This window comes from Mizuhopecten yessoensis, unplaced genomic scaffold, assembly GCF_002113885.1.
Source record: "Mizuhopecten yessoensis strain PY_sf001 unplaced genomic scaffold, ASM211388v2 scaffold11123, whole genome shotgun sequence".
Taxonomy (NCBI): Eukaryota; Metazoa; Mollusca; class Bivalvia; order Pectinida; family Pectinidae; genus Mizuhopecten; species Mizuhopecten yessoensis.
The window spans coordinates 79,434-102,437 of NW_018408891.1; the positions used below are offsets into that span (position 1 = coordinate 79,434).

At 33.3% G+C, this 23,004-nt stretch overlaps 1 protein-coding gene across 2 annotated transcripts; it reads left to right on the plus strand.

Moving 5' to 3' along the window:
* The first annotated feature begins 36 nt into the window (after window positions 1-36).
* LOC110466180 lies at window positions 37-22,265 on the plus strand. Of its 2 annotated transcripts, XM_021522536.1 has the most exons (8): window positions 37-123; window positions 546-778; window positions 2,421-2,530; window positions 3,214-3,270; window positions 3,850-3,960; window positions 4,987-5,151; window positions 7,565-7,610; window positions 14,532-22,265. In XM_021522536.1, exons 2-8 carry the CDS (start codon window positions 583-585, stop codon window positions 14,540-14,542), a joined length of 696 nt encoding a protein of 231 aa, XP_021378211.1. In that variant the 5' UTR covers window positions 37-123; window positions 546-582; the 3' UTR covers window positions 14,543-22,265. The 2 variants fall into 2 exon arrangements, with proteins under 2 accessions (XP_021378211.1, XP_021378210.1); XM_021522535.1 differs by lacking the exon at window positions 7,565-7,610.
* The last annotated feature ends 739 nt before the right edge of the window (window positions 22,266-23,004 follow it).

Consider the following 23,004-nt stretch of genomic DNA (forward strand, 5'->3'; position numbering starts at 1 on the left):
GCCACCGGAAGCGGAAGTGAGAATGTCAACCTCGTTCAAAAAATGAAAACAGGAAACGCATGTGACTGCTGACAAATCTTTCACTTCAGAGAGTTTCTTCGGATATTTTGATGGTTTTTGAAGGTTAGAAATGTTCCGATTCATGCTTACATTGATATGGAAGTTAACCTTGTCACAAGTATTCTAATTTGCTCTAAGATGTGTCCTATTTTATATCAAAATCAATTTAATTCGTTGGTATAGTTACTAGCGGAACGTTATTTCAATAGTCAGCTGGCCGTACGTACTGTACTTACCAATGTTGGTCTGTTGATTCCAGGCTATATTGGGCCGCTTTCATTAATCGCGATCCAAACGGTTGAACCAGAGTTATTCGACCTAGTAATCTGATTCTGTTTTCCTTGACAAAGCTAGTAAGCCTTCTTTCAATAATCTGTAGTATATATATATACATGGCACCTCTGTAATAAAATGCAGTAATATCTGATGTAAAAGCACTTTTATATTTATCTGTTGATTATGTTTTACATTTAACATGTTCGCAGAAAGCCCTGGTACCCCGTCTCATTGAATTGAGCAGTCATGGTAAGAAACAATCTCGCAGCATCAGTAAACTCTGACTTGATTGAGACACTGGAAGATGATGATGACGATGGGGAGCTGGACGAGGTTTCCTTGAATTCTGACTCTAGTCGGTCCAGAGAACCACAGCTTCACACATGGCCGACCATGATAGGAGTGGTTCAGCTGTGTAATGGTTTCATCACAGCTATTCTGGGTAAAATTCTTTTTAGGAGGGGATGAGGATTTACCAATTGTTTGAGTATTAGGAATAGTGTGGTTCATTTTCATTAAATACTTTCTACGCTCGGCAGTGCTCGAAATAGTTTAGTATTACATCTGCAGAAAACATTTTTCGCCTCGCTCCGCTTGGCATATATTTTGGTGGCAGAAAGTAGTACAAATGAAAACCGACATGATAATTGTAATTTATTAGTTTTAGATAAGTGCAAAAATATGTCTTTTTCTGAGTTTAAAATTTTGGGCAACACCGAAAATTATAATGGGAAATCACTTTCCTGGTATGTTTTCATTTCCAAAAAAAAAAAAATAAAGTTAATAATGTTTTATGGTAGACAATATATTTTTTTCTTTCAGAAAACTTTCCATGTAACTTCTATAAATAATAAGAAATTTTAAGATAGCTTTATTTTTCTGACAAAACTATATATATACAGCCAACAGTATTAAAAGAAACATGAATATTAATGAAAATACAATGTCTTTGCAAAATAATAGTTTTTATTTAGTGTTTAACAAGTTATATTAATATTACAAAATGTTCCTATTTTTGGGCCACTGGCTGCAGTATCAGGCATTGGTTCTGGTCCAAATTGTATCAATAAAGGGCTTTTACATGTATTTAAAAAATGATGAAATTAATAAGTTTTAAGTTTTCAGTGTTCCAACTTAAAAAAAAAAAATTGAGTCAGTCACCATAGTAAACACTATGTCCTTTGGAATCATTTAAATCACAGACCTTATTGATTCAATGACAGATATAAAAGAGAGAAAAATGGTCGGAAAACGACTTTTCTATAATCATTTAACATATTTTCTAAATTTCAAGCGCTGAATGTTCAGAAAAAAAATGTTTTGGTCAGATTCTGGTCTATGAAATTTTCAATAGGTTAGTATAAGATATCAACATTACGTATGAAAAAATTAGTTAAGATTTTTACAACACTCATGATATGCTGTACATTTAGTGCTGTCAGTTTTTCACCAAATCATGGAAAGTTGAAATTGATAAATCAAATGAGGACAATCTCTATGATATTGATTCCTTTTTTAAAACAGTACCTATTTATGCTTTCATAGATATTTCTATTTTGAAGAAAAATATGTTTAAATTAAAGATAATTGCTTTGTAAAAACGTTTTGTAAAAATAAAACTACAATTTGTAATATCAGTGTTTTTTCTTCCTTAATTTTACAGTAGCCTGTTCCTACACAAATTTGGAAATTATAGAAATATTTTTATTGAGATTGAGTAGATTTTCCTTATTTCATTTTTTTGGGAAAAGAAAACACATTTGTATTTGCCTGTAAACCAAACAAAACTATTCCGCTGTAGAACTTGGCAAATAAATTTTCACTAAATATGTAAAAAGAAATATTCAAACTTCATAATAATAGATAGCAAAGCTATTTTATCCTCTTATTTATATTTACGCTTTCCTTACTTTTATGTTCCAACCCTAAACATTGACATAACCACTTTTCTGTGATATACAGGTACCCTGGAGTTATGTTCCAACCCTAAACATTGACATAACCACTTTTCTGTGATATACAGGTACCCTGGAGTTATGTTCCAACCCTAAACATTTACATAAACCCTTTTCTGTGATATACAGGTACCCTGGAGATTTTTGTTATCCCTCTGGTAGAGCATCCTGATGATGCAGTACACCTCCATCTAGGCAAGGACAACTGCTATGGAGCAGGAGTACTGGCAGGATTTTTTGTGAGTATAATCAAATCTGCAATTCAGACTAGAGACCAACCAAATTGCAAATGAAGGCTCGAGTGATTACGCTCTAGAATGTCCACCTGTTAATTTAAAAATGAGCTACCAGGGTACAAAGTACGCATTTAGGTAACTAAGCTACAGTTAGTCAAGTTGTAAGGGCTGTTCCGGAAACAACCATATCGGAGGAGTAGGGACGCTTTTTCGGAGACACATACACCACCTATGATATCCACCTCCCCCATACCATTGATTATGGAAAAGCCCTAAACAATTCTTTAGAGAAAAATAAGCATTCATCATTCCCCAGTTTATCCATCCCTCTTATAAAAATAAATATGGTCTAGCCAGGGTTCTGTTTATCCAAGTTTTGTTAGAGAGTTACTTCCCTTCCATTGGTGATCGTCTCATCCACAAGGGGTCGCACATGTACACTGAGCCTTTGGATTTGTTATGACATATTCCAGGAGTGCAGAGAGTAAAAGAGAGCGAACCCCTGGAGTATTGAGGATGGTACCTGGTATATGTAGTATAGTAACCCTTATTTGACAAATTAACTTAGTAATGGCACAGACTTAGATAACATCTAATTCCGTGGTAATGGCAAGCACTAATAATTCATAAAAAAGAATCGGCCGATTGGTTTGTTAATATCAGCAGATGTCGTGGTTTTATTTCAGATGATATTAACTGGTAGTACTGGCATCAGAGCTTCCATCAGTCGACGGCCCACCTCAGTAAGTATTCTGGTACAATTACGTTACCATGGTGTTGCATGTACAACTGTATATCAGGTTTGGAACTGTGTTGAAACTTAATGTATAGTGATGATGAATTGTTCATAATTAAAAAATATTTGCAGCATAAAAACAGAATATGATACTCCGAAAATGGAATTTCATTGAAAGATTAATAAATGTTAATATTTAATTGGTGATAGAAACAAAACATGTCAATCAATATATAGGATCTATAAGATGTAAAGAAATGAAACAATGTTTTATATTTGTATGTTGGTCTTATAGTAAGAGTGTATACTGTATATATGTTACTCAATGTGTTCAGTCGCCTTTAGTTGTAGTGAAGTAGTACTGTAGCTATATTTATTAGGTTAAATGAATTATGACATCAAAACAATTGAATAAAAAAATTTAAAAAAATGCAGAAGCTGCATTTGGAAGCTTCGCATTTTACCAGATTTTGCAGATACAGATTAAGTTTCATTCTACTTCAAACAAGTGAGAAACATTTGCCATTTAAAAAAATGAGAACTAAATGTTTTTAAATAAATGTTTGACATTTTTACCTTTGTACAGGTAAGGAAGTTTTTCAACTTAACATTGTTCACGTTAGTGCTATATATGGTTATTATGGTGGTCCTTATCCTCGGCTACGCCCTCGACTGGACCAAACACGACCAGTACAAGGTCAGTATCTACAAAACAAAATTGCACTCAGAGTTACTCATTGACAAGTTGACTAGTCACAAGTAACCTGTAATATCGTGGCAAAGTCTCACGCTTAACTTCAAAAATCTTACCCTTTGATTGAGATTTCTCTGTCTACACCACACAAGAGTTATAGATTATATTTATCGCTCATGATAAGAAGTACTAATACTGTATAGCAAGTATATATTGTATGCAGGCTTAAATTTTGACCCAAAACTTAGAAAATAGATTTACACGGTAGTGGAAGCACGGTAATCTAATGTTAGGACGCCGGGCTCCTGACTGAAGAGTTGCGGGTTTGAGTCACAGCACGACACTGAGTTGTATCTTTGAGCAAGATACTTTATTCCTCTTGTTCAAGTCTACTCAGCTGTAAATGAAAACGTGGTTGCATTGGGCAGTGCTAGAATTGTTGAATCTAGCTGTGAGCGTCGAAATGGTAGCACCGGCTGTATTCTCCCCAGGGAGTTGAGAAAGATATTGGCTGGTTACAAAGGCCCTATAACCATGGATAATAATTTGTGAACCGCTTTGAGACGACCTGCGAACTAAGTCGTGATAAAGCGGTATATAAGAACCTCAAATTATTATTATTATTACACAGATTATTATTTCGCGATCTGGACATCTGAAGGAACTAACTTTTCGCTGTGTTTAAGCACAGAGACGGAACACTCGGCATATAAATTGTCAAATAGTTAAATGAAATGGCTTTATGACACCATATACAGAAAAATGGGTAAATATCATCCCTGCAGATGTCCTGCTATACGGTAATCCGTCTTTGCATATTGCAGAGTTATCTTCTCTTGTGAGCAGGTTTTGATTGTTCTGTCATTGGTTTTTGAGAGTAACGTCATCAATTTTTGAGAAAACGATATAATTTTCTCACACAAACCAATGACGTAACAATCAATACCTGCTCACAAGAGAAGATAACTCTGCAATACGCAAAGACGGAATACTGTAACATATGTTGAGTATTCCCTTGTGTACTTGTAGGAGGACAGTAGTTTATACGAGATTCACATATTCGTCACCATCAGCACCATACTCGGCTTCCTTTTCTGTATAGCTGCCTTCATTCAGTACTACGAGACTGTGTTCTTTGGAAACTTCCAGTTATGTCGACGCTGGATGTTGTGTTTGTGTCCAAGTCTAGCCGAGGTAAGTGTCTTTATTGGAAACTTCCAGTTATGTCGACGCTGGATGTTGTGTTTGTGTCCAAGTCTAGCCGAGGTAAGTGTCTATATATGTGTTCAACAAATGTTTCAGTCTAGGTCAGGTAGGTACCAACGCTAATTTAGGATACATAACGTAAAAAACATATTGTAGTGTACACAAATTTTAGCACAAAAAGTTAAACAGTTCAGTGAATTGATGAATTGATGAACTCTAAATATAGACATAAAACGAAACATCATACACAGACTTCATTCAGCATGATTATAACGTAGGGAAAAATTGAAAGCATGATAACTGCTGAAATAAGATAACTGCTAAAAAATGTACATTTAGAGTATTCAGTAAACCCAGAAATCTTTACTGCTGTTTTTTTTTTCGCCTTTTCTCGCTCTTCGTAATGACTGCAAATTCATCATTACAGCAAACATTTGTCAACAAAATAATAAACGTAGTTATTAAAGGTGAAGGGCAAATTTAACACTGGACAAAAAAGACTTAGCTGCAGAAGTTTGGAATTTCCCGTTGTACAATGTGTTGTATATATGTGCTTGTGTGTCATCACTGTCGAATATTCACGTTGATATTATTCACCAAGTGTACGTAGCTATAAGCTTTGGCAGCTACATGGCAATTTGTTCGGTTTGAGTAAAGCTATTAAATTGTTTAAATACATTTTCTAAATTGAAAGCGTTTTGAGATTCTCTTAATTGCAGGCTAATGCTTATAGATCTAATGGAGAATAATTTTATGAATCTATAACCATCAGCTACAGCTTGTCTGGCCACTAATCTGTTTTTCTGTCATTCAGACAACTGCAATATAAATGTAGTTGTATAATATTTTGACATAATCTTCTTTGGAGCATGGTTGGGGAAAATATTGTTTAGTGATGGAAAAGTTTAAATTAATACTTTATATGTATATGTAAAATTAAAATGTTTATAAAACAAGATAGCAAGAGTATGAAAAGAGGCTGTTATTTTGTGCTCACATTTAGTTGTAGTGCTTAACAATTGTTTGAGTTATTTGAAATAGAGAATTGCGTTTTACTGGCGTCGCTGAACAGAGCCATTAATCGAATATTTGTGACAGTATGATCACGATATACCACCGCAAGTTTCAAAATATAGTAGGGTTATACCCATTCTCATTCATATAAGCCAAAACCACCAAAAGAAACAGTAATTTTAAGACATTTTTGGCCGGATTGCAACGTAATCAGGGCTTATTGATTGGTCTGTCAGTCTGTCTGTCTGTTTGTTCGTCCGTCTTGTCCCACATCAACTAAACTTGCATGGCTTATGTATCTAAGGATGCTAATCACATGCAATGCTTCGGATGCTGCTTCTGACTTACATTTTCCGCTTGACTGACTAGGTTAAAAAGATTGGTTGAGGTCAGGCCCCATCTGCACTAGGGTTGTGACCTAAATTTTTCCGCTTTAGTGACCAGGTTAAGAGCTAGCTGGTTAAGGTCAGTTACTAAGAAACTACTTGTCCTACATCAACTATACTTGCAAAGCTTATGTATCTGATGATGCTTATCACATGCGTTGCTTCGGATGCTGGTTGTAACCTAAATTTTCCACTTCACTGAACAGGTTAAGAACTGGTTAAAGTCAGTTACTAATTATATATAAGTAACTACTTGTTGTACATCAACTAAACTTGCATGGCTGATGTATCTAAGGATGCTTATCATATGTGATGCTTCGGATGCTGGTTCTGACCCACATTTTCAACTTCAGTAACCAGGTTATAGAAGAATGGTTAAGGTCAGTTACTAAGTACAATGTAACTCCTTGTTGTACATCAACTAAACTTAAGTGGCTTATGTATCTTAAAGGATGCTTATCGCATGTGATGCTTTATATGAAAATGTACTGTAGCAATCCGGCCATATCGCCATTGGCGGTTTCTTGTTGAGTGTTTTCTTCAAATTCCCGGTCATTCTGCTGTGAATTGGTGATGCCAGGATTATTCAAAATGAGGCAGAATTACATAGACCTTTCCGGGTCACGCTATTGTTTGTGTTGTCTTGTGTAATCAATTTCATGACGTGTTGGGGTCATTGATGTCATTTACTATCGCCATCCGGACTTCATATGCAAATGAAAAATGTGCGGATGGTATATCGTGGTTGTCAAATTGTTTTAATTGACCAATAAGATGTCATGTTTCATCTCAAATGAATTAGACTGACCATTTAGGGATCCTAAAGCTTAAGCCTCACCCAGATTAAACCATTGGGATATCTCACTAGTGTATCATTATCATTGAGGCAAAGTTTGACAAATTATTTGTATACAATTATTTTGGAATCAAATCTATAATTCTTTTGGGACTCTGTAGGATAAGCATTTACTGGAAATTGTTTAATTAAATTTTCTTTGCAGAGATATGATGGGAGTTCAGATTCAGAAAGTCTACTTTGGCCTTCTGGTAAAGGTTTTAGTTTTTATAAGTCCTGTCAGGGTGCTTTTTAACGGACCACATGCTTTGCTTAAAGCTTAATTAATCAGAGACTGCGAGTCAATCCTTCAGCACAACATCTCATACGCGCCTTCTGGCCAAACAAAAATAAAGTTGTGTTTTAAGCTACTCACCGCAAATAAATACTGTTTTATCAATCTATGTTTGTATTTTCAAATGTATTTTTTTTAAAGTAATTTTGTATTAAACAGCAGTTTAACTCTGAAAATGCTCGTTAAAAATGATATTAAAAAAAGAAAATGCTGTTTAAAAGTAAAGAAAATATGAAACATAAAATCTGACAATTAGTTTTATTTGGCCTGAACTTTACAGTCTTTTACATACAGCTAGTACATGTCGATTTCTCTGGGTATTATATATATTTATCATTTTAACACATCCTATAAACCTATTCAGTGTTTTTCATGCAGATTTTCAAGTATACAATTTATAATTAGAGCCGAATTGAAATGCTTGATATACAGCATTTCTGTGTTATTGAAATGGACACAGTGCAAAATTCATGCACTTGGATTATATACCACATATATATATATCCTGCAATAAGCCCAGGGGCCAACACACAATCTCTTACCTCAACGTACAGGATGAGCTTATTATTTAATGGACAATTAAGTGGCATTTCTGTTGAATTGCAATAGATAGGAGTATGCTAGTTACCAGGCATGGGCTTATTGACAGATAAATATACAATATACACATTGAACAGATTAAAAAGAAAATCATATTTACAAGCTGTTTCCGCTGCTCTTATTGATTTCCCCTATCACTGCTACAGCTTTAATCTCTTATATAGTTCATGGTATAGATGTTGATGCATTTTGTTACAGTTATTAGGTAATTAAGTATACATCTCTATGTTTCATAAGTTTAACATGGATGTGCTGAGTTTGGATAATTTAAAGATTAAACTGAATTCAGTTAATGTTATAATCCAAAAATGTATGTACCATACAGCGATTATTTAGTCCTATAGTGAACAGAATATCGGACAAATAAGTACGATTTAGAACCGTTCAATGCTTAAATAAACAACAACTCCAGTTTCCAATTCGTAGAAAAAAAATCCGAAAATCAATATGTCACTGAAAAATACATTTTGATGTTGTAAGGTTTTCAGGGCCAGGGCATTGCATTTTTCTGTGGTCATATGATTCTCAATAAATATCTTGACATGTTTATTATGACCAATGAAAATGCTTCCATCAAATGCATGTTAAACACATACAAATCACATGATATAATAAACCAATGCAAGCCTGTTACCTTATTATATGCCTCAGGAGAAAAACTTTTCATTTTGCATCTCAATTTCTTTGCAACTTTTAAATAAAAAAACTTACCCTAGCACTGATATCTTTATATTTTCCTTATAAACATTTGATAATAAATCTTTTAAAAATCTTTGATTGACCCTGCTATTAAATTACAAGAACTACATGCCCTTTTGTCTGTTGTGATTGAATCTACGGACTTTCGTATAAAGGCATGTACTTGATCATGAATTATTATGAATAAAATTCACTATTTTGACTCAAATATCAAAATACAGAGTACGGAATATCTCTAACTTTGCTATTTACATTTAAAAGTTGTCCATTATATCTTGCTCAACATTTACTGGTATTGAGGTAGTTTCTTTATAAAATCACTATTGAATTGATATCAAATCATTGTCCATGACTTCTAGTTAAATCATAGAAAATACAAAAAATGTAAGGAGCCTTCCACTGATAAAAGTTAATGTACTGGTTATATACTTTATACACACACATAGGGAGATATTAGCCAGGTGGCATAGGACTAGTAGTTAGTGCCTGATAAGGCAGCTCCTGCTAATTCCTCAATATCGTATTGATTAATATATATGCTAATTGTATTGACTGGATAAAATTGTATATCTATGTACGTACTGTAAAGCGCTTTAGAGCTATTGGCTTATGTTAGCTAGATAGGGCGCTATATCAAATGTAGTATATTAATTAATTAAGACAGTCATTTTATTTTGTTACATATTTCTCAGTAACCAAGATAACAATAAGAAGCAATATAAAGTGATTGGAAAATGCTAAGTAAATCAGAAGTTCAGTACATGTATAATCTCAAACAATGATAAGTAAATCAGAAGTTCAGTACATTTATAATCTCAAACAATGCTAAGTAAATCAGAAGTTCGGAACATGTATAATCTCAAACAATGCTTAAAGTAAATCAGAAGTTCAGAACATGTATACTCTCAAACAATGCTAAGGTAATCAGAAGTTCAGAACATGTATAATCCCAAACAATGCTTAAAGTAAATCAGAAGTTCAGCACATGTATAATCTCAAACAATGCTAAGTGAATCAGAAGTTCAGTACATGTATAATATCAAACAATGCTAAGTAAATCAGAAGGTCAGTACATGTATAATCTCAAACAATGCTTAAAGTAAATCAGAAGTTCAGCACATGTATAATCTCAAACAATGCTAAGTGAATCAGAAGTTCAGTACATGTATAATCTCAAACAATGATAAGTAAATCAGAAGTTCAGTACATGCATAATCTCAAACAATGCCAAGTAAACCAGAAGTTCAGTACATGTATCCTCTCAAACAAAGTAAATCAGAAGTTCAGTACATGCATAATCTCAAACAATGCCAAGTAAACCAGAAGTTCAGTACATGTATACTCTCGTACATGTATAATCTCAAACAATGCCAAGTAAATCAGAAGTTCAGAACATGTTTAATCTCAAACAATCCTTAGTAAATCAGAAGTTCAATACATGTATACTCGCAAACAATGCTAAGTAAATCAGAAGGTCAGTACATGTATAATCTCAAACAATGCCAAGTAAATCAGAAGTTCAGAACATGTATAGTCTCAAACAATGCTAAGTAAATCAGACTTCAGAACATGTATTATCTCAAACAATGCCAAGTACATCAGAAGTTCAGAACATGTATAATCTAATACAATGCTAAGTAAATCAGAAGTTCAATACATGTATACTCGCAAACAATGCTAAGTAAATCAGAAGTTCGGAACATGTATAATCTCAAACAATGCTTAAAGTTAATCAGAAGTTCAGAACATGTATAATCTAATACAATGCTAAGTTAATCAGAAGTTCAGTACATGTATAATATCAAACAATGCTAAGTAAATCAGAAGGGCAGTACATGTATAATCTCAAACAATGATAAGTAAATCAGAAGTTCAGTACATTTATAATCTCAAACAATGCTAAGTAAATCAGAAGGTCAGTACATGTATAATCTCAAACAATGCCAAGTAAATCAGAAGTTGAGAACATGTATAATCCCAAACAATGCCAAGTAAATCAGAAGTTCAGTACATGTATACTCTCAAACAAAGTAAATCAGAAGTTCAGTACATGCATAATCTCAAACAATGCCAAGTAAATCAGAAGTTCAGAACATGTTTAATCTCAAACAATCCTTAGTAAATCAGAAGTTCAATACATGTATACTCTCAAACAATGCTTAAAGTAAATCAGAAGTTCAGCACATGTATAATCTCAAACAATGCTAAGTTAATCAGAAGTTCAGTACATGCATAATCTCAAACAATGCCAAGTAAACCAGAAGTTCAGTACATGTATCCTCTCAAACAAAGTAAATCAGAAGTTCAGTACATGTACACTCTCAAACAATGCTAAGTAAATCAGACTTCAGAACATGTATTATCTCAAACAATGCTAAGTAAATCAGAAGTTCGGAACATGTATAATCTCAAACAATGCTAAGGTAATCAGAAGTTCAGAACATGTATAATCCCAAACAATGCTTAAAGTTAATCAGAAGTTCAGAACATGTTTAATCTCAAACAATCCTAAGTAAATCAGAAGTTCAGAACATGTATACTCTCAAACAATGCTAAGTAAATCAGACTTCAGAACATGTATTATCTCAAAGAATGCTATGTAAATCAGAAGTTCAGTACATGTACACTCTCAAACAATGCCAAGTAAATCAGAAGTTCAGAACATGTTTAATCTCAAACAATCCTAAGTAAATCAGAAGTTCAGAACATGTTTAATCTCAAACAATCCTAAGTAAATCAGAAGTTCAGAACATGTTTAATCTCAAACAATCCTAAGTAAATCAGAAGTTCAGAACATGTATAGTCTCAAACAATGCTAAGTAAATCAGACTTCAGAACATGTATTATCTCAAACAATGCTAAGTAAATCAGACTTCAGAACATGTATTATCTCAAAGAATGCTATGTAAATCAGAAGTTCAGTACATGTATTATCCCAAACAAAGTAAATCAGAAGTTCAGTACATGCATAATCTCAAACAATGCCAAGTAAACCAGAAGTTCAGTACATGTATCCTCTCAAACAAAGTAAATCAGAAGTTCAGTACATGCATAATCTCAAACAATGCCAAGTAAACCAGAAGTTCAGTACATGTATACTCTCGTACATGTATAATCTCAAACAATGCTAAGGTAATCAGAAGTTCAGAACATGTATAATCCCAAACAATGCCAAGTAAATCAGAAGTTGAGAACATGTATAATCCCAAACAATGCCAAGTAAATCAGAAGTTGAGAACATGTATAATCCCAAACAATGCCAAGTAAATCAGAAGTTGAGAACATGTATAATCCCAAACAATGCTAAGTAAATCAGAAGGGCAGTACATGTATAATCTCAAACAATGATAAGTAAATCAGAAGTTCAGTACATTTATAATCTCAAACAATGCTAAGTAAATCAGACTTCAGAACATGTATTATCTCAAAGAATGCTATGTAAATCAGAAGTTCAGTACATGTACACTCTCAAACAATGCTAAGTAAATCAGAAGGGCAGTACATGTATAATCTCAAACAATGCCAAGTAAACCAGAAGTTCAGTACATGTATCCTCTCAAACAAAGTAAATCAGAAGTTCAGTACATGTATTATCCCAAACAATGCTAAGTTAATCAGAAGTTCAGACCATGTTTAATCTCAAACAATCCTAAGTAAATCAGAAGTTCAGAACATGTTTAATCTCAAACAATCCTTAGTAAATCAGAAGTTCAGTACATGTATAATCTTTCAGTACATGTATACTCTCAAACAATGCTAAGTTAATCAGAAGTTCAGTACATGTATAATCTCAAACAATGCCAAGTAAACCAGAAGTTCAGTACATGTATACTCTCAAACAAAGTAAATCAGAAGTTCAGTACATGTATAATATCAAACAATGCTAAGTAAATCAGAAGTTTAGTACATGTATAATCTCAAACAATGCTAAGTTAATCAGAAGTTCAGTACATGTATAATCTCAAACAATGCTTAAAGTTAATCAGAAGTTCAGAACATGTATAATCTCAAACAATGCTAAGTAAATCAGAAGTTCAGAACATGTATAATCTAATACAATGCTAAGTAAATCAGAAGTTCAGAACATGTATAATCTAATACAATGCTAAGTTAATCAGAAGTTCAGAACATGTATACTCTCAAACAATGCTAAGTAAATCAGAAGTTCAGTACATGTATTATCCCAAACAAAGTAAATCAGAAGTTCAGTACATGTATAATCTCAAACAATGCTTAAAGTTAATCAGAAGTTCAGTACATGTATAATCTCAAACAATGCTAAGTAAATCGGAAGTTCAATACATGTATACTCTCAAACAACGCTAAGTAAATCAGAAGTTCAGAACATGTATACTCTCAAACAATGCTAAGTTAATCAGAAGTTCAGTACATGTATAATCCCAAACAATGCTAAGTAAATCAGAAGTTCAGTACATGAATAATCTCAAACAATGCTAAGTAAATCAGAAGTACTGAACATGTATACTCTCAAACAATGCTAAGTAAATCAGAAGTTCAGTACATGTATAATCTCAAACAATGCTAAGTAAATCAGAAGTTCAGTACATGTATATGAAGGACTGTCAGAGTTAAATGTTCATACAGGATCCTGTCCTGCTGATACTTAATACACATGTGAAATTTTGTGTATTAAGGATTATCACATCCTACTCGTAAACTGAACATTAAATAGGCAAAATTTATATCCATGGTCTCCCTCCTGAGGACTGGTGCCATGTATGTGTCTATTACAAGTTAAATTAGCTACATAGGCAACATTTCTTAATGTCAATTTGACCTGAAAAGAGGATTTTTTTTAGGTCACCTGAGCTTTAGCTCAAGTGACCTATTGCTATCCGTCTTCGTCCGTCGTCGTCCGTCGTCCACTGTCTGTTAACATTTTACATTTTCAACTTAAGCTGAAATACTGACAAAAGGATTTCATTGATATTTCATGGGAAGGTTACTGACATCACCCTGACCAAGTGTTGTTATTTTTCGGGTCGATCAGAAATCCAATATGGCCGCCATGCCCGCCATTTTGAAAAACTATTTCAAACTTAAAGTCAAGTTCTGCTGGGCTGATTGAACTGAAACTTTGTATGAATGATCGACTCATGGTCCTGACAAAGTGTTGTTATTTTTCGGGTCGATCAGAAATTCAATATGGCCGCCATTATGGAAAAAGTATTTCAAACTTAAAAGCAAGTTCTAATAGGCCAATTTAACTGAAACTCGGTCTAGAAATGATCAGCTGATGGTCCTGACAAACTTAAGTTAACGTTATACTTAACTATTTTGTACTCAAATTGGTACATATTTAAACAACAAAAATAAATACTGTAGGACTCAGCTAGGTGACCGTTTAGGCCCATGGGCCTCTTGTTTTATTTCAGGTCAATTTCTGGTCGAATTCAGGTCTATTTTTGCTATCATGATGATATTTTCCGGTGAAATAAGACCAAATTGACATCAAGAAATGTTGCCTGTGTATTCCTTCTGTCTGTCATTGATGAGAATGAGGTTTGTGTTTTTCTAGGTGCCAATTAGATACCGAAGTCCATCCCAGGAGGGACTCATCAACGTTGATTCCAGTATGCCAGTCTGAATGAGTGCGAGGAGCAACAAAATAAGGGAGAAAGAATATCATATGTGTTGCAGGAAAAATGCTTATAACAACCATCTGGTGACCAATGGAATTAGTGTATTGCAGTAAAACACGTGTATAACAAACCTCAGGGGACTAAGGAAATTAGTTCTCAACTCCTTGGTGTTATCGAGAGAAGAACCCCAGTGGATCTTGGAAATAAGATCATTACAGTAAAAACATGGGTGTAATAAACCCAAGGGGACCTAAGGAATTAGTTTGGTGCAGGCATAATCTTATGTTATAGAGTTTGATACTCAAGAACAAATTCTTGCCAGAAGACTGAAATACTATTCCATTATAAACAACACTTCACAAGATTTGCTCTCATACTATGCATATTGTACTGTAATTTGATGAACAAAAGCCATGTGAGATAGGAAGAATGTGTTGTTTTACGAACATGTGAATGAATTATTCCATTAAAAATATTGAGAGAGAGAGAGAGGAATATGAGGGAGAGAGAGAGGAATATGAGGGAAAGAGAGAGAGAGAGGAATATGAGGGAATGAGAGAGAGAGAGAGAGGAATATGAGGGAAAGAACAAAGCATTACAACAATGTACAGTATCAAAATCCTGTCTAAAGGGAAGTAACTTAGCATGCGTGTCAATCAGTACATTTGTGATTGGCTCAACTTTAAATTCTTTGCATTTTAACTGTTTTCTTCGTTGGATTTCCCTGAGGGTAATTATAAATCAATGAAAACACAATTTTGCATACTTAAAGATATGCTTCTGAAAATTTACCTTCAAATGTTTTCATACATTTGTGTTTATTAGGTTTTCAGATATGACAAGTTATTCAAATTGTTTTTATAATCGAGTAAATCCGGGCTAATTGCAAAACATTTGGTCAATGATGTAGACCATATTCTGTGTTGAGTTGTTACATGTATAAGTCAGCGCCCAGCTGCTCAATGTTTGGTAAGCACTAATGTATGCATCAAAAATTTAAAATTTAATTTTTGAAAATTTAATATATAAAAATTTACCAACATTTGTGCGAGTTTCTTAACAGTTTTTGTTTGTGAGCATTTTGAATCTGAAGATTCTGTTTAGTTTTGAATTTCAATGTTTATTAAAGTATACTCAATGGTTTTATTTTGCATTTCATTATCATGAAGCTAACCAGACTTTGAACAACTGGGGTATTTCTTTGAATATGTGTGTAATAATCAGACAGTCTGTCTTTTCATGAGAAGAACTGTTGTCTTGACTGTTTATGTAGAGATAAAGTAAGTCTATCCAGCTATGGAGATCAAATTTGAAATTGTGTTCAGGGCAAGCCTTATCCAAAGTGAATGACAAAATTTTAGAAAATATTTCTATATTGTAAAAAGGGATGAGAGGGGGAGAGAAAGAAAGGAGATAATGAACGAGAAAGAAAAGAGTTTGAAAAAAATGATAAATTGATGTGTTTCTGTGAAATTTTATTTGTTGATACAAAATATCCATATTTATTTATCTGAGGGCTACAGAGGCTGGAAAGGAACTGTTGAACAAAGCTCACGATTATTTCCAGAATTTCTATATTTTACCAAATGTCAGAAAATACTTTGAAGATTCTTTGGAAAATAATCATTGATTCAAAAATACAACAAATAATATGCACACAGTATTTTTTAGCATCTTTCATTTTCCTTAACAAATGTTGTCTACAAACTATATGTTGTATTTATCATTAGTTACTTCTCTTTGAAAATGCAGTAGGTAAAGTAATTTGAGAAAAAAATCCATATTTTTCCTTACATTTTGTTAAATTTCATCTAAGTTAGTAAAAAATGTAGTCAGAAAAGTTAAATGAAAACAAGTAAAAAGGAAAAAGAAATTTTAAAATAATTACAATGTGTAACAGAGGTCGTTAACATTTGAATGCCTCTGTTAGGGTTTAAACCCAGCACCTCTGGTTTATCAGTCTGACACTCTACTGAATGAGCTACCTAGCTGATCACAAGTAGGAATAAGCTAGTATTTTGGGTGACACGTGTAAATGTTGTAAAATGAGCTTTGTTCAAATAATTCTTAAACGTCTCCGTGTTTGGTGCAGTGACTTTATTTGTATGTGTTGATGTATTTGTATATTTCATATTTTGTTTTGTTTAAATTGGAGTACCTTGAAAACCTTCAGTAGCCATTAAAATACCACGACAGGGATGTTGACTCATTCACCCCTTAAGTTTCATGATGAACTATTCCAACCTTTGAATTGGAAGAGTTGAATTGTGTCTTCAGGGGTGATTAAGTATGTTCTGACATTGTCTCTTATGGTGTATAAAAAATAGTGGATGCAAAACTTTTACCTCAAAGTACTTGAAATAGGTCATCAAGCTTTGAGTAGGTAAAAAAACCATTTATGGTTCATTAGATATACACACATTTCATTTGAGCAACCTGTCAACACTTAGATTATTACTTCATTATATTTCAAGTTGTGTTAATTGTCCCCTCAATAACCAATTTTGTTATAACCCGTTTACACCTATGTAACTTTAGTAGACTCTACCATGCATTGGTCTAGATGAGTCCATTATGGTCTACAGTGGTGAAAGGGTTAATTGACTCATCTACCCCCACCATATAATTTACACCAGCAAATTCACTTTCTGTTGGTCAAACAAAACATCATTCATCAGTTGAAAAATGTCAATTTTATTTATGTTATCATCCTTCATTTTACAGTGAATTTTAAACATGTTTATGCAACACAAGAAAAATTGTATAGCAGGATACAAATGCTTGAAGGAATTATTTGATCAAAATTTAATTCACAATTAGTTGAAAATATTATGAAACACTGTCCAATTTTATCGTAGCAGTTGTAAAGGTGACACATCATTTATGTAATATTTATATTTCAAATTTGTTCATTGAACTTGGTAAAAAGACTGAGTTAGCCCTTCGTCAAATGTGGTGGCAGTCGCAAATTTGGAGATACACAACTATTTCAACGACCGTTTGGGATATTTTCGTCAAACATGGTCGCTAAAATTTATCAAATGTGGTTGTTTAACGTAATTTTGGGGTCAGTTTTGGGTGGACGCTGGTAGCTTAATACAGGTAAATTACATAGTAAAAACGGTCGGGTAGAATGAAAAGTGGTCGCAAAAAACAGATGGTCGTTTAATACAGATGGTCGCTTGAGCAGATTCGATTGCACTGTAAATATACATGTTTTAAGTGGTATCCTTATTTTAGTGGTCTTTGGCTTTAAATATTACACTAAATTATGATTGCACTAATTAAAGTATGTATATCGTTTTCTAATACATATACTTTGGGTGCATCAGGTCATCAATGTGCTAATAAGTGAAAGTTGATAATGAATTAAAATTTGAGTGTGCTAAATTAAGGATGTATTCCGTCTTTTCATATTGCAGAGTTATGTGCTCTTGATAGCAGGTATTGAGTGTTAGGTCATTTGTTTGTGAGAGAAACATCATCATTTTTTAAGAAAACAACGTAATTTTCTCACACAAACTAATGACGTAACAATCAATACCTGCTCACAAGAGCAGATAACTCTGCAATACGAAAAGACGGAATACAGTATGATAGAATAACACACTTAGTCGTCAGTCCTGTGATGTAGCGATCTGATGTTGTTGAAAATGCGTAAAGGTTGTAAACGTTCAATCAAAACAGGAGGCAATATTTTGTACTGACACACATGCATTGTGAATTTATCCGTTTTTCATTTGTATACCTTTTTTCAGTCTGTTCAATGTAGTTTGAATAACGATTATATCAATTATACAATGTACCATAATACTCTAAGCACGTTTATGATCGTAATGTAAGTAATCGACGATCTGATTGAAATACAAATCTTCTTTATACACGAGGTCACTACGAATTGATATGCCTTGGGTGTTAAATTAACATCTGTATTTCAATCAGATTGAGTATGATTGATTGAAGTGTCGGAAACAATACGTTGAGCTTGTGTATGATTGTAATGTCAAAAACAAAAGATATTACAGGTACGTAGTGTCAGAAACACAATGTCTTACACACGTGTTTAATTATTTTGTCAGAAACGTATTACCGATTTTCAGCCTCAAAAAGTACCTGCGCAAATTACACAGGTGCACAAATTACATGGGTTTTTACGGTATATTACACATGTGTATGAGAGTAATTTCAGAAACACAAGAAGTGTAATATCGGAAGCAATACCTGACACTTGATTGTTTTGTCAGATTCACATACTATAATGCCCAGGTGTGTGAATTGAATGGCAGAATTAAACACTGTATTATACATGTATCTGAACTCATATGTCAGGAACACAATATGATACACCTGTGTATGATTTCAATGTAAGAAACACACTGTGATACACCTGTGTATGATTTCAATGTAAGAAACACAGTATCACACTAGTTTATTTTTGTGATGTCAGAAACATACAATATAACATATATGTACATGATTGTAATGAAAGAAACAATGTATCGCACATTATCGATTGCAATGTCAGACACATGGTTATGATTTATACCTTATGAAGTTAGTTTATTCTCAAATGTATTCTACAAGTTTTAGTGAATATATTTAATTTCATTCGAAAATAGGCTCTCGAGTTGGATACAAATTATGATTTATTTTTCACCAGTTAGAAATTTGGTTTATCCTGTAACTCATTAACTCATGTATCACAATAAACCCACCTTATCTCAGCGTCAATGACTTAGGAGAGAAAAATCATGTAAGATATCATGCTGTGAGGCTGGCATTGCAGATTATTCTAAAATTGTTAACTGAATTGAGTTGTTTGGAACTGATTAGCTTAACTTCAGCCGTTAGCGCAAATTTTAAATATCTAATTAAAAAAAAAGTGATTGGAAATGATCTTTTATATTCCTAGTACAGTGTACATACATTTTTTGTTTTGAATTTCAATTCTATTAAAAATTAAAATTCTGCATTACGCTGCCAGTAAGATTACCATGTTAAGTTTAAAACTGGACCCAGACTATTTGAAATAAAAATTTAAATATAGGGCTTACATTTTTGTTTTTGATTCATCTATTGTTTCATGATTTGTTAAAAGAAATTGCTAATTCTTCGGTCTGGAGAAGAGAAGGAAAAACAGGTGTCAGTATCCAATTAATGTTAAAACAGTTCTAAGTGTAGATTTGCAAGGTTCCCGTTTTGGTTACGTTTTTCATATTAAATAAAAATGTATGCCACTGATTATTACAAGAATAGTACTCTTTTTGTTTATTTGAAATTTTTGAAAACATCGATTCTATTTTAAATATAGATGGTAAAATGAACTTGAGTATATTTATGTGTTGCCGTGCTTATTTCAAGAGAATCCCAAATGGACAAACTAATAAAAAAAATAATTATGGATAACATAGACTTGTTAAAAGAGACAAATCTATGTATGTTTAATGAGATAAAAGCTGCATGAACTGAACATTATTTATTGAATTGGCTTCAAATCATCAGTGAAGATAGGATCTTTTCATGATTTAAAAGTCACCATTTCCAAAATCTTGAATGTTACTTTTCATTTTCATTACCGGTATACAATTATTAATTCCTTTCATAATTAAATCATTAGTGTATTAAAGGTTGGTAAAACAAGATCATCACAGCTAACAGATTGATGTAGGAACTACATGTCTCGTGCGTGACTTGCTACATGTCTCGTGCGTGTCTCGTGCGTGACTTACTACATGTCTCGTGTGTGACTTGCTACATGTCTCGTTCGTGTCTCGTGCTTGACTTACTACATGTCTCGTGTGTGACTTACTACATGTCTCGTGTGTGACTTACTACATGTCTCGTGTGCGACTTACTACATGTCTCGTGCGTGACTTACTACATGTCTCGTGTGTGACTTACTACATGTCTCGTGTGTGACTTACTACATGTCTCGTGCGTGACTTACTACATGTCTCGTGCGTGACTTGCTACATGTCTCGTTCGTGTCTCGTGCGTGACTTACTACATGTCTCGTGCGTGACTTACTACATGTCTTGTGCGTGACTTACTACATGTCTCGTGCGTGACTTACTACATGTCTCGTGCATGATTTACTACATGTCTTGTGCGTGACTTACTACATGTCTCGTGCGTGACTCGCTACATGTCTCGTGCGTGACTTACTACATGTCTCGTGCGTGACTTACTACATGGCTCGTGCATGACTTTTGTCGGAAATAATTGGGGAAATATTATGTTATTTACATTTCGTCTCTTGCTTTCTAGCTTTTCTATAATTATTTAGAAGAATTACTTTCACCAAGTTTTGGCATTATTGGAAATATAGTACAGAATGTCTGAACTGTTCTCAATTACAAATGTACCACCAATACCAAATACCTTTTGTTTTATTATTAGTAGCTTTTCTCCTAGTCAAACTTTTATTTTTTTAAATATTCTGGCTATTTATGCAGTTTAACGGTGTTATATATCTATTTACACGTACCCGTGTTTATACCTCTCGTACTGTATTTGGTAAGGTAAATTCTAACACCTATTTCGAGGAAGACTTACCCTGTTTCTACATATGTAAATGCCACGGCCAGTACAATTTGAAACAAATTAATGCTATAATATATTTTTAATGATTCATTTTAGAATATAGGTCACCCGATATATTGTTCTCACATCATGCACGTATTTAATTCATTACAACAAGAAATACTTTGAGATAATTATATACAAGATGCTATATCTCACCTACAATATGCAGTGGAACACCTTTTTAAGAAAAGAAAGACAATATTTATTCTTGCCTGTATAATATATTCAATGTAATATCTTATAACAACTGATTTGGTTCAGTTAGGAAAATAAATTTTCAATTCACAAAACGTCAGTAACTGCCGTATTCAGAATAAACGACTACCTACTTTCTGGCACTATTCCTCAGTGATATCATTTCCTGAAGAGCTATGCCTTGCTTTATGAAGAGGTAAAGTGCTGGAACCAGTAGGAGAAGGTACTATATATATATCTCCCTGGATAACACTGTAATAGAACAGCCTCCTATGAGAGGTGGCATAATAGAATAGTGGTGTATTGGATAATTCCTCACAGTGTAACAAATGTATAGACATGTACACTGCTCTTTTTCGGGTTCTGACCATTCCAATTTTTTTGTTAGTTTTCATCCACTAAATAACACATATTTAAGATAAAATAGATTTAACATAGTCACCTTTGTAATTTAATTGAAGAGTCTCAATGTGACTTCAGGGGTCAATGGATTAATAGCATTTAAAAATGAAAGAGATGGGTTGTTAATGTTTCTATTATGATTTAGATAAATGTTTATGTTATATAAACGAAATGTTTGTATTATCATATAGACGTTTCTATTATGATTTTAACGAAACTTAAATAGTTCATTATTTATGTTACAGGATTAAAATGATAACCATCAAATAATAATAAACCTAAAATATGAATAAATGTGTGCTAATTAAGCTAAAGGCAGTTGATATTGATTGATACCGATCGTGTTGTTAATGCTAATTTTTATGACTGATATAAGTGCTTTCTGTATGGGTGGTGTAACACTCCTCATAGATGCTTGATATGTATACCGATGCTCTTTCCTTTCTTTAATCATGTCAATTAAATATGAAGAATAAAATTGAATTTTGCATTATAGTTTTGTGATTGATCACACCCATCTTTTATTGAGTTTACAACAAAATCATGGTTGGTTAAGTTTGAGTTTCATCAGTTTTGATGTCCTGTTTACATATTTTAAAGACATGTCTCCATTTGTGTAGTGTAAAGTTTTGCGTGAATAATACACAACAGAAAAAAATATTAAAGCACAACTTTCCTCTATTGGGATAAGTGCTTGAAATATATCTGAGTTCGATTACCATAGTATGACATAGTACAATAGAAAACGTTTCTGTGATTGCGGTAGTGTCATAAAACCACTAGTTCAATTTGTAGGTTTCAGTGACCTATTACTGGTATATCAGGACTGTTTTCCATTGATTGATTGACGCTAAGGTCAAAACCACATGTCCATTTGACCTAAACTTGGAGCTCGGCACTCCTCCTTATCAAAATGTTCCCGCCTGCTGATTGTTGAAATGCTTGATGAAATAACACTTGAAGAAATTTCATGCCCATAAAACTATGTGGAAGCGCAAGGCAAATGGCTTATACATATTTCTTCTACAACCAACTATATAGTAAACATCACTCCCGGCTTATCGGATAAACCTGCAAGGAGTTGGTAAACATATTTAGGTACCCTCTAGTGGGTAACCTATGGAGGTGATTTCATTGGTCATTCTTCTAAATATGACGTCAAGCAACAATGTCATGTGATGTCATCTTCCATCGGACGTCATAGTTCATGATACAGTAGCTGTTTCC

What these genes read in the sequence shown, in the direction of transcription:
- LOC110466180 (XM_021522535.1), top strand. Translation starts at nt 583, where the DNA reads ATGGTAAGAAACAATCTCGCAGCATCAGTAAACTCTGACTTGATTGAG. An exon ending in GAGTACTGGCAGGATTTTTT is followed by an intron (nt 2,531 to 3,213) that starts GTGAGTATAATC and finishes GTTTTATTTCAG; the next exon opens with ATGATATTAACTGGTAGTAC. An exon ending in CCAAACACGACCAGTACAAG is followed by an intron (nt 3,961 to 4,986) that starts GTCAGTATCTAC and finishes GTGTACTTGTAG; the next exon opens with GAGGACAGTAGTTTATACGA.